General features: G+C 43.7%; 2 protein-coding genes across 2 annotated transcripts; both read right to left on the minus strand.

Moving 5' to 3' along the window:
- Positions 1 to 9,167: 9,167 nt before the first annotated feature.
- LOC125380884 lies at positions 9,168 to 10,181 on the minus strand. The gene has a single exon (XM_048396643.1). The coding sequence runs from the start codon at positions 10,179 to 10,181 to the stop codon at positions 9,168 to 9,170; it is 1,014 nt and encodes a 337-aa protein (XP_048252600.1).
- Positions 10,182 to 10,770: 589 nt separating this feature from the next.
- Positions 10,771 to 11,947, minus strand: LOC125380885 (serine/threonine-protein kinase ULK3-like). The gene is made up of 2 exons (XM_048396644.1): positions 11,198 to 11,947; positions 10,771 to 10,839 (listed from the first exon to the last, which is right to left on the minus strand). Exons 1-2 carry the CDS (start codon positions 11,945 to 11,947, stop codon positions 10,771 to 10,773), a joined length of 819 nt encoding a protein of 272 aa, XP_048252601.1.
- Positions 11,948 to 12,605: the final 658 nt, after the last annotated feature.

The raw sequence follows: 12,605 nt of genomic DNA on the forward strand, positions 1-12,605 counted from the left end.
GATAGCGCCAAGAGAGAAAATATCACTTTTCTCTGTCAGAGCCGCTTCAGGGGGTGTAAAACAAGTGTATCCTGTCCCATCGTCCCCGTGTTGTTGCCCACCTTCCCCGGCATGTGAAAAACAAGTGTTTCTGGTCCAATGCTCCCCGTCATGCTCTCCGTCGCGCTCTCCGTCACGTTTCCCGAATTGTCCCCCGTCATGTTGCCCATCTTCCCTGACATGTTCCTGCGTCAGGCGACGAGCTGCCGATCCAAATCCTCCTATTTTATAAACAGGTTTACCGCGTGACATCAGAACGTCCCCTCTCACTAGGATGTTTTCTGGCTGTATATTTCCGTGTATGATATCAATGTTATGGAGAAACCGTAAACCACTGGCAATGTCGATCATGACAGAACGACAGTCGACCTCGCCTAGAGGTCTGTTCATGGTTAAACGTCTACTCACATACTGGTCCAGGTTGCCCAACTGGCAATATTCAAAGGTCAATATGAAGCCATCTGCAGTAAAACCTTCACCAATCATCTTTACAATGTTTTTTCCATTCTGCGCATTTTAGTAGTATGTCCTTTTCGGTGGCTACACATCTTTGTGAACACACAAGTACTTTTTCAAGAACCGTTTCGCCACCCTTTCCACCCTTTCTCACTGTTGAGAACCGACCTTGGACAAGATCTGTTCGCGCAAATATTCTGAGTAGATGCCTTTGGGTATACATCCTCTGAACAGTCTCAAGGAAATGCGACGTAGTACATTCAGTTGTTAGATTCAGTGACGTGTAATTATATTTAGACTGAGCACGTGGCTGGACTTGGCTGTGAGTCAGCCTGTCATGTCGTGCTTTCGTTTTCCTCTGTTGTGTATGAAAGGCCAGTAGGGCTTTTCCCGGAATGACACAAATTTGTTTAAAATGGACCACGACTTGTTTCATTAAAGAGCACCATGTAAATAGTATCTCGTTTATGGCCCAATGTCAAAGCCTGAAAAACAATTTTTTACTGCCTAACTCGAGGAAGTATTTCTGTGCAGTCAATGAAACTTGGTACATGTGATCACTTATGTAAAAGAGTTTTAGTACACAATTATTGTACCTCCAGTCTTTGGCTCGTAAGCTTATAATCATCGGCAATTTCCGGAAGTAATCGTAAATGTCATTTTTTTTCCTATTTTAAATAAAGCCTTTCTCTGCAATTTATAAGATTGGCAGAACTAATAATTTCCATATTCAGTTTATTAATAAGTAGTATTTTCACTTTCTATATCTCGTAACGAAAATGTTTCACATTTTCCCATGGTGCATTTGTGTTATCATCTCATCTCGCGCCAAGCTCATGCTGATGTAGTGTCTTTTCCCAGCAAGCCATTTTCAACGTTTATACTTCATTTCCCAGAAAATAACGAGTCAGTACGCTCCCCATGCTGGCATCCTATTACTGTGATGTTTGTGATTTGTTTGCATAGACAAGATAGTTAATTAGCCGACGCTATACCACTGGACCACAGGCGCTATCACATGTGATCAGTGCTCGTTTAACGGGTCATTAGAATCCCCATTGACATGCATGCGTAATCATTAAACGATGAATTGCGCATGCGTGTGACGTCACCGTCCGCTCTCCCATTCATCTTTCCTTGAAACCGCACCCGCAATTGTTTATGTCAACATGACCGACCATTGGGATTAACCGGATTAACGCTTGAAAAGGTAAGAATTTATGGCTAACCCTTGCCCAAAGCCAGCTGACCCTAATGACCGAAAAGGGGTTTTGGATCGTAAAGACGTGTAAGTTTCCCTAAGACCGAAAACGGGTGTTGGATCGTAAAAACGTGTAAGTTTTCCTAAGACCGAAAAACGGGTGTTTGATCGTAAAGATGTGTAAGTTTCCCTAAGACCGAGAACGGGTGTTTGATTGTAAAGATGTGTAAGTTTCCCTAAGACCGAAAACGGGTGTTGGATCGTGAAGCGAGAGTCACCAGAGCGTGAGGCACGGTAACGGTATAACGAGACAGCGGTGGCACTATAGCGCGGTAATTGAGTGGATGGTAGAGCTCGGGCTGCGCCCGGTAAACTGCATTGTTGCCCCCGTTTTCGGTCTTGGGGGTGAGTGCTGATCAGCAGCTACATTAATAATATTTCAACTTTTAATTACCAATCTAGTCACTGTCCATTTATTTATTATCAGTATTAAGTCGTATTCAACTATATCATTCTATTTCATCAACCTGTAATTTCATATAACATTCCTTAGTTGTCACCATGTAAGTATGAACTATTCAGAGTAGGATATGTTGGTTTATCATGTAATTGATATGTATTTTCATCCTGGTGAATGTAACATCCTGACGGGAGTAATATCTACGTCTGAATATTATTGTATGAAGTTCGTTATGAATTGAAATGCTTTTTCACCATATTCCCATATGTTAAGGATGCTAAGGAGCACTGACAACAGAGATGATTCAACAATTGGTAATGGTTCTCATCAGGACCAGTTGCAGTGTCATGGGATTTATCAAGAGCTGCAGAGAGTTCATCAAGAGAAAGTGATTCATTATGATATTCCAACTTGTCAGGGAAGTGTCAGGAGTGTAATTAGGAGAAGAAGAACAAGATGCTATTGTTTTCACTACTTTACGAGTCTTGTATACTTGTCAGAATAGTATCATGAACCTTGAGATGATGCACACCGTGTCAAGATCACTTGCCCTTCATTTTCTGTATCATGTTCCACACTTTATTTAGAGGCGTTTGAGTACTTGTTTTAGAAACAAATGCATGCCAGGAAGAACGTTTTGTTCCTTTCATCGTCATATGAGCTTTTGCTCTTAATATTCTAAGGTTGTTGAGATGAGTCGGTGATTGATTAGTATTAAAACGTTTTCAGCCTTTTCCCATCGTTTTCTAGCTTGTCTGCAGTCATCATTGAATCGTGGCTTTCTAATACGTGGAACTGTGGAGGATTTAGGAATAGTGGTCATGGCGATATTGTTGACATCCTGTGAAAAGGATTCAATACGATCATCAACATTCTGATACGATTCAGATACAAATTTGTCAGTACAGAACTTCTGGAATAGAGTCTAGTTAGCTTCACTGAAATTTCATCGAGAAACTGGAATCTCTTTGGTAGGTGTAACGATTTTAAGAAGTGTTTGAAAATGATAGCTCCAACAAAGATCATCATGTACTGTCCATTCAAAATCATTCTAAAGTGAAGGATCTGCAATTGTAAGATCGAGGGCTGAATTTGTCCTTTTAGCTGGATGGAGGTAGGTATTTGAGTCATCATTACAAATACAGAATATTGTTGATAAGAAATTGTTCTATGATGCTGCCTTTGTTGTTCAATGGGTTGCTGCCCCAAAGGGGACTGTGTCCATGCAAATCGCCCATTATTAGGAAGGGTATGGGAAGTTGATCGACCAAATTCTGAAATGTCACGAGTTGTGTAGAAGAAGAAGGTTGGTTGGTTTGTTGTTTAACGCAGCACTCAGCAATATTACTGCTATATGATGGCGGTCTGTAAATAATCGAGTCTGGACCAGACAATCCAGTGATTGACTTCATGAGCATCGATCCAAGTAATTTGGATCAATGACATGCATCAACCAAGTCAGCGAGCCTGACCACCCGATCCCGTTAGCAGCCTTTTACGACAAACATAGTTGCTTTTTACGGCAAGCATGGGTTATTCAGAAAGAGTATAAATCCCGCGTCAATGAACTGTGTCTGAGCCCTTACTGGTCCCGGGAACGCCAAGAGGAGTTTTCCTCCTAAATATCACATTTGGAGCTCCGGGCCAACACCTTCTATTCAGAATGTTCTTCATAGAAATTGAGTTGCCCCATAGATCAATAAATTACTTATCAGTTGACCTCAAATGGAGCTTCCTGAATTTCAAGCGAACATATTCAGTGCCGTACTTAGCCGGGGGCAGGAGGGGCAGTTGCCCCCCTGGATTTTTTATAGAAAACACTTTTCCTTATGTGAACCTATTACTAATGTGACTAGGAGCATTATATAAAGAAGGAAAGATTTTATAACCTCTGGTTAATTGGTGTATTCAAAGGAACAAAGGCAGACGTAAAAGATACCATTATTATTAGGGACCGGTCATTTATTACATGGTGGGGTGAGTCAGAGGGTTTCGTTGCACTACCGTACTGAAAATAATAACCCTCCCTTAATGCTTGTCATGAACAGTTTTGAATGACCCTCCCCATGTCCTTGTACATTTTACAGTACCCCCCCCCCCCCCCCCCCCAAATATGACCCTCCTCTGATTCCCTCTGACCTGACACCCTCCACCCCCACACACACACTGCCTGCCACCACCACCACCCTACACCACCCCTAAAAAATGACTGGTCCCTTGATCTAAACTTTAAAGAAAGGTAAAAGATGTTTTGTTACACTTGAATGACATGTAAAACTGAATAAAACAGTATTTTTTAAACATAATACCTGAAACATTTTGTTCCTTCAAATGTCATATCACAAATGCAAGAATATTCTTAAGGATAAATATGATCAAACGATTCAGAGAAAAAGAAAAAGAAAGACTCACAGAAAAAGTCAATATTACAGTACGTTTTCACCTTAACACTAAAATGCCATTTTGTGCAGATATGTACGCAGCGGATCATGTGGTCAGGCTCGCTTATTTGGTTTATGCATGTCATTGTATCCCAATTACGTGGATCGATGCTCATGACATCAATCACTGGATTGTCTGGTCCAGACTCGATTTATTACAGACGACGTCATGTAGCTGGAATATTGCTGAGTGCGGCGTAAACAACAATTAAAGTTCCAAAGTGCGGAATAGAAACCTAGCTGAAAACAACGAATTCTTGGCAGCTTCCAGTTCGGAACATTCTGTCGTACCCTATCAGTAATTATCGGTTAGAGTGTTTGTATTAGACCCCTTTTATTGTCTTATTAAGTGGAAACCTAAAACTCTGTTGAATTTAATTGTCAATTGCTCATTGATCGTGATCGGTCATTTACTGATTTCACAGTTTAGTTCTTTACCTACAGATTTCATTCAGTCTTATAGCTCGGCCTTGAGTCGGCACACATCTGTATATTTCGGGCCTAAATCCCCACCAACCCGCGTTGTCAACAGGCTATATTAAGGAGGGGACTGGCCACAGTAACAACGTGTGAACATAGGCATAATGACAGAAAGCGCACGTAAAATCTCAAAATAGTCATGACAGTCATAGCAGGTGAGGTGAAATTGGGTTTAACGTCGCGTCCAAGATTATTGCACTTATATAGCGACGTGCATGTACGTGTGTTTGTGTGTGTGGCTGCTTGTACTAGTCCGGACTGATGCCGATATATATGGCTAGCCCACTGAGATACCATGCCGCAGTTTAACATGAATACCCCACTCAGACACAGTGTACTGACTCCCAGCCGACCAGTACTTGTTTTAGCCCCTTAATGCCGAGCAACCGAGGGGGTAACAACAAGTACCATCTTTTAACGTCTTTTGGTATGACGCGGCCGGGGATCGAGCCCCGGACCTTCCGCTCTCCGGGCGGACGCTCTACCACTAGACCACGGAGGCGGTCGAGAGTCATAGCAACTGATTCAGGACACCAACCATAGGCTCAGTTAACCGAAATACACAGAAGTAGGTGCGATAGTCACAACAATTGAATGAGTTAATACAGAACGTCGCGACAAAAACATTTCCATAATCACAAGGAATCTCTGCTAAAATCGGAGTCCATTGTTCTACGTGTTATCAAGCTGTAACTGCTGGAATATTGCTCCAGGTACGTGTTATCATGCTGTAACTGCTGGAATATTGCTCCGGGTACGTGTTATCATGCTGTAGCTGCTGGAATATCGCTCCGGGAACGTGTTATCATGCTGTAGCTGCTGGAATATTAATCCGGATACGTGTTATCATGCTGTAGCTGCTGGAATATCGCTCCGGGTACGTGTTATCATGCTGTAGCTGCTGGAATATCGCTCCGGGTACGTGTTATCATGCTGTAACTGCTGGAATATCGCTCCGGGTACGTGTTATCATGCTGTAGCTGCTGGAATATCGCTCCGGGAACGTGTTATCATGCTGTAGCTGCTGGAATATCGCTCCGGGAACGTGTTATCATGCGTTAGCTGCTGGAATATCGCTCCGGGTACGTGGTATCATGCTGTAGCTGCTGCAATATTAATCCGGATACGTGTTATCATGCTGTAGCTGCTGGAATATCGCTCCGGGTACGTGTTATCATGCTGTAGCTGCTGGAATATTGCTCCGGGTACGTGTTATCATGCTGTAACTGCTGGAATATTGCTCCGGGTAAGTGTTATCATGCTGTAGCTGCTGGAATATCGCTCCGGCAACGTGTTATCATGCGTTAGCTGCTGGAATATCGCTCCGGGTACGTGGTATCATGCTGTAGCTGCTGGAATATTAATCCGGATACGTGTTATAATGCTGTAGCTGCTGGAATATCGCTCCGGGTACGTGTTATCATGCTGTAGCTGCTGGAATATCGCTCCGGGTACGTGTTATCATGCTGTAGCTGCTGGAATATCGCTCCGGGTACGTGTTATCATGCTGTAGCTGCTGGAATATCTCTCCGGGAACGTGTTATCATGCTGTAGCTGCTGGAATATCGCTCCGGGTACGTGTTATCATGCTGTAGCTGCTGGAATATCGCTCCGGGTACGTGGTATCATGCTGTAGCTGCTGCAATATTAATCCGGATACGTGTTATCATGCTGTATTTGCTGGAATATCGCTCCGGATACGTCTTGATAACACAAGTCCGTCTGCGGGTGAACAATGTTTTATTGTGAGCTCTTCAACGGGTGCTCAACTCCCAGTTCCAAACTGCCCAACTTGCGCTCGTTTACATGCATCTACCTTCATCTGCTTCTGTTCAGCGATATATCGCCCGGCGCACACTGCATGCGACACACTCTTATAGTACATGTGGTATACTGGAGTGGGTGAGTGAGTTGGGTTAAACGCCGCTTTCAACAGTATTCCAGTTATATCACGGCATGTCAGCTTTATGTGGGGGGAAAGCCCGAAGTGATGCAGGTCTCTGACGTTTACCACTTTGATGAAATCCAAGAGCACGGGTATGGTGCTGACAAACCTAGAAACATAATCGGAGCGAACCGGGATTCGAACCCACAATCATAGGTTTCTGGCGTGCCCAAGGGACGCAACTCTGCACAGCGAATCGCGGCGCCTTGGACGACTGGGCCACCCGTGCCCCCGGTATACTAGATATTGCACTTGATAAACGGTATACTGCATGTAATATACGTTTCGGTCGTGACAAAGGTCATGCCCACACGTCCTCAATAAGGGTTGTGAATGATGTACAGTGGACAATCGATATGAGTGCATACAAAAATGAATTGTTTGCAAACATTGTCTAATTGCTGAGCAATAATTATTATAGATAGACATGGATTTTGAATTGAATTTGCTGTGGACAACTTTTTTTCTTTAATAATGTAGAATACGACTAACTAAATACAATAAATACATACATCCATGATATAGAATCAAGCAAATAAACATACGAATGCTTATGCTGGTTGATAAGAATTGGGCATCAGCAATGAAAACATTGCTTGATACGAAAAAAACTCTAAGCCTGACTAACTTTCATCTATGGGCCATTACAACAATCAATGTAGTACATTGTTTGATTAGTTCATTGCCCGTGTATTTGATCTGTTGAGGCCGTTTGCATATTTGTGATGGCCAGTTGAACATAATTAAAGTTTAGTGCGTCAACATTTTCCTCAGTCTGATGCTATTCAAATGGTGATGGTAGTATCGTGAAATCTGAAGAAGCTAACATATTCGTGTGTATTTATTCAAGTAAGATATGTGTAAGGACCTGGTTCTATGCCACAATAGTTTGTAATGTTGTTGTTTGTTATATATGATTGTTTTTATGACAACAGTGTGTGGCATTGTGAAGCATGCTTAAGTGCGTGTATGTCATATTTCACTGAAACCCAGTAATGCGGTTCAATACCACTGGAGATAGAACTGGGTCGATCCCGACGCCCACCGACTACTGGAACGTGGGGTTGGGGTGGGGTGGGGTCGGGTGGGGTGGGGTGGGGTGGGGTGGGAGAACAATGGTCGTTACAGTTATGAATGGGGCAAGGGCGATCGGAGGGAGTAGAGATGGCAGGCTGGACGGGAGTAGATGGGATAATTTGGGAGGGGTGTGGGGTGTGGGGGGGGTGGGGGGGGGGGTCGGGGGTCGGGGGAGTCTTATTTGCACGTTTGGGTTTACGGCGGATCCTCAAAGTAAAAGAAGATTTACTGGTGGGTGCACCATCATCGGAGCTTGTAGTTTTAAACGAGGAAAGAGACATTGTAACTTACAGACTTAACAAGAACGACAAAGTTGTATTCACACTTACCCAGAGGAAATATAAAACTGTAAACACAAAACACTAAAAGTCACCAAGTCACTGACACATGGCATTGAGTTCAGTTGGAATGTTTTGCCTTTGATGAAGTCCTTGGTTTTCTTTTAGTTACTGCGCGGACAGGGCTTCGCATGTAGGGGTCGTTGTTCATGCATTGCTTGCAGCTTTGGAAAGTGGAGTCCAAGGGTACTAGTTGTTCTTCACATCAGTTTGCCGTAAACCACACATCACAGTTATAATATGTGACAGAATCCTTTTCACCAAGCTACAAAGTGTCTGAATTGTGGTTTAAGTGGCACAATTGACAGACAGTGTGGTCAACTGATCTCCTATTCACGATGTTGGTGGCTGCCTTCGTCAAGCTGACTTGTGCTGTAGGCTCAGGAAGGAAGGGTATCGTCAACAGCTGGCTCCCTACATACCACATACACAGTGTCACTTCATATTGGAGTGTCCCAGTGATGCCTCATCCATAGAAATAGATTGGTGATCCAGTGAATTTTGAGAAATATATCCCTCTATCAAGTCGTGATTGTTGTGGTGAAAATGTTACACCAGACTTCCAACAAGGATGTTCCAATACATTTATGACAATACTCGTTCAAAGTAATCTCCTGCATGAAAATGATTTGCGCAACTATAGATACTGTAGGAGACAATGTAGACTACTTCAGAATTCAAGTCATTTCCTCGGTGATCTGTTTGAGTAAATGCAAGACAGGCTCCCTTTTCACTGGCGACGCAGGAACACACCAATACCAACACCAATACCAATCGCACAGATTGCAAGGTAGCCATAAGCCAGTTTCATCAAAACAGGATCCGAGTAAACTGTTTTCAGCATTTCACAAACTTGTTCTGCAGTTGGGCGTTTGGACATGTCTCTCTGTAAGGCTGCCTTGATCACGTCTCCCAGTCCCTGATCAGCGACATGACGGAGTTCTATTTCCCCTCTTACCTCGGCCAGACGGCGTCCATTGTAGTAGGCAACTAGTTTGTTGTCGTCAAATTCAGGACGCAATAAAGCAAAGGCGATAGCGCCAAGAGAGAAAATATCACTTTTCACTGTCAGAGCCGCTTCAGGGGGTGAAAAACAAGTTTCTCCTGTCCCATCGTTCTCGTCATGTTCCCCATCTTCCCCGTCATGTACGCCAAAATGTCCCCCGTCATGTACGCCAAAATGTCCCCCGTCATGTACGCCAAAATGTCCCCCGTCATGTACGCTAAAATGTCCCCCGTCATGATCCCCGCCATGTCTCCTGTCACGTTCCAGGCCACGTCTCCCGTCATATTCCGATAACGAGCGAGCCGATCCAAATCCTGCTATTTTATAAACCGCTCGATTGTACCATGTCACAAGGATGTTTTCTGGCTGCAGGTTACGGTGTTCTATGCGCAAGTTATGAAGAAACTCCAATCCACTGCCAATGTCGGTTACGACAGAACGACAGTCGGCCTCGTCTAGAGGATTCTTCGAGTTTGAACGTTTACTCACATACTGGTCCAGGCTGCCTTCCTCGCAATATTCAAAGGTCAGTGTGAAGCCATCTGCAGTAAAACCTTCACCAATCATCTTGACAATGTTCTTGGCCCCTTCAGATTCTGCACATTGTCGGAGTATGTTCTTTTCGGCGGCTGCTTGACGTTGTGAGCAGACAAGTACTTTCTCAACAACCATCTTGTTACCTTTCTTTTCCTTGCGCACTCTTGAGAACCGACCAGGAACAAGTTCTATTCCCGCCATTCTTCGTATTCGTGGAATACAACTCCTCTGAACAGTCTCAAGGAAATGCGACGTAGTAGTTAGATTCGGTGACGTGAAGTTATATTTAGACTGAACACCTGACCGAGAGTCAGTAGGTCAGGTCGTGGTTCAGATAACCCCTGTTGTTATCTAAGGCCATCAGGACGACCATCCTTCGTCACTACTCGCCTCTTTCCGTAGCTTGTCCCGGAATGAACCACGACATGTGGTATTCAGCAGCACCATGTAAACAGTTTATCAAGGCCATTGATCGAAAAATACTGATTACCTCGTAATTTGATGAGGATTTACTGTACAGTCAATTACTTAGCGTGGGATCCAAATCGAGAAGGGCCAGAGTCACCTGTGTATAAGGTCATGTCACAGTAAAGGTCAATATTACAGAATGTTTGCAATGCAGGGTTGTTATTTGAATACTTAACACTTATGAGCGACGAGTGTTGACAATCTTATGATACGAGGAGTTGGTCATGGTCTTGGCCTTTGATGGAGTCCTTGGCTTTATTTTTGGTCCTTTGCTTATTTTGGTTTTCGCACGGACACGGGATTTGCATGTAGGGGTCGTTGTTCATCCGTTGCTTGTGGCTGTGGAAGGTGGAGTCCAAGGGCACTTGTTTTTGGTCTTCACATCAGTTTGCTGTAAACCACACATCACAGTTATAATATGTGACAGAATCCTTTTCACAAAGCTACAAAGTGGCCGAATTGTGGTATCCGTGGCACCATTGACAGACAGTGTGGTCAACTAAATCTCCCATTCACAATGTTAGTGGTTGGTTGTATTGTGGACTCCACAGCTGGCTCTCTACATATCCACACAGTTTCACTTCATATTGATCCATAGAAATATATTGGGATAATGATCTCGTTAATTTTTTCTAAATTATATCCCATTGTTTCAGTGTTATTTCTGAAATATATGCAGACACAACTACAACGCCGCCAAAAATCAGAATATTCCACCACGTGTAACCTGTATTCAGCATTGAACAAACTTGTTCTGCTGTTGGGCGTCCAACTATATCTCCTTTTAAGGCTTCATTGATGATGTCTCGCAGTCTCTGGTCAGTGATGTGACGGAGGTCTATTTCCCCTGCCATCTTGGCCAGATGACGTCCACCATAGTAGGCAACTAGTTTGTCGTTGACAAATTGCGGACTCCATAAAGCATAGGTGACAGCTCCAAGGGAGAAAATATCACTTTTCTTGTCCAGAGCCCCTTCAGGGGGCAAAAAACAAGAGTCTTCAGTCGCATCTAACCCACCATGTTCCTCAACTCTCCTGTTATTTCTCCTGGCCTTGCGACGAGCTGCCGATCCAAATCCTCCTATTTTATAAACAGGTTTACTGTATGACGTCACAAGGATGTTTTCTGGCAGTAGGTTGCCGTGTATGATATCAATGTGGTGAAGAAACTGCAAACCACTGGCAATGTCGGTCATGAAAGAACGACAGTCGGCTGCATTCGGAGGTTTCTTCATGAATAAACGTTTACTCACATATTGGTTCAGGTTGCCTTCCTCGCAATATTCCAAGATCATTGTGACGCCTTTTGCAGGAAAAGCGTCATAAATCTTGACAATGTTTTTGGCCCCTTCAGATTCTGCGCATTGTCGGAGTATATTCTTTTCGGCGTCTGCAATCGGCTGTGGACACGAAAATGCTTTCACAAGCACCGTTTTGTTACCTATGTTAAAGTTCCTCAATGTTGAGAACCGACCTTGAACCAGCTCTGTTTCCTTCATTTTTCGTATGCCTGGAATATGACTCCTCTGAATAATCTCAAGGAAATGCGACGAAGTACAGTTAGATTCAATGGCGCGTAGTTATATTTAGACTGAACACCTGACTGTGAGTCAGCCAGTCAGGTCGTGGTTCAGATAACCCTTGTTGTTACCTAAGCCCGTCAGGACTACCATCGTTCGTCACTACTCGCCTCTCTCCGTAGCTTGTCCCGGAATAACACGAGTTGGCCACGAATGAATCACTTGATATATTTAGTAACACAATGTTAATATTATCTCCATTATAGCCCAAGGCCATAGCCTGAAGAGCTCACACCAAAAAATCGATATTACAGTACGTTTTCACCTTATCACTAAAATGCCATTTGGTGCAGATATGTACTCAGCGGGTCATGTGGTCAGGCTCGCTGATTTGGTTAATTCATGTCATCGTGTCCCAATTGCGTGGATCGATGCTCATGACATCAATCACTGGATTGTCTGGTCCAGACTCGATTAATTACAGACGGCGTCATGTACCTGGAATGTTGATGAGTGCGGCGTAAACAACAAAGTTGCAAAGTACAGAATGGAGACCTAGTTGAGGTGAGGTGAGGTGAAATTGGGTTTAAACGTCGCGTCCAAGATTACTGCGTGCGTGCGTGCGTGCGTGCGTGCG

The sequence above is a fragment of the Haliotis rufescens genome, unplaced genomic scaffold, assembly GCF_023055435.1.
Source record: "Haliotis rufescens isolate VD_foot unplaced genomic scaffold, xgHalRufe1.0.p SCAF_16, whole genome shotgun sequence".
Lineage (NCBI taxonomy): Eukaryota > Metazoa > Mollusca > Gastropoda > Lepetellida > Haliotidae > Haliotis > Haliotis rufescens.

What these genes read in the sequence shown, in the direction of transcription:
- LOC125380884 (XM_048396643.1), bottom strand. Translation starts at nt 10,181, where the DNA reads ATGGCGGGAATAGAACTTGTTCCTGGTCGGTTCTCAAGAGTGCGCAAG.
- LOC125380885 (XM_048396644.1), bottom strand. Translation starts at nt 11,947, where the DNA reads ATGAAGGAAACAGAGCTGGTTCAAGGTCGGTTCTCAACATTGAGGAAC. An exon ending in GACGCCCAACAGCAGAACAA is followed by an intron (nt 10,840 to 11,197) that starts GTTTGTTCAATG and finishes TGTGGTTTACAG; the next exon opens with CAAACTGATGTGAAGACCAA.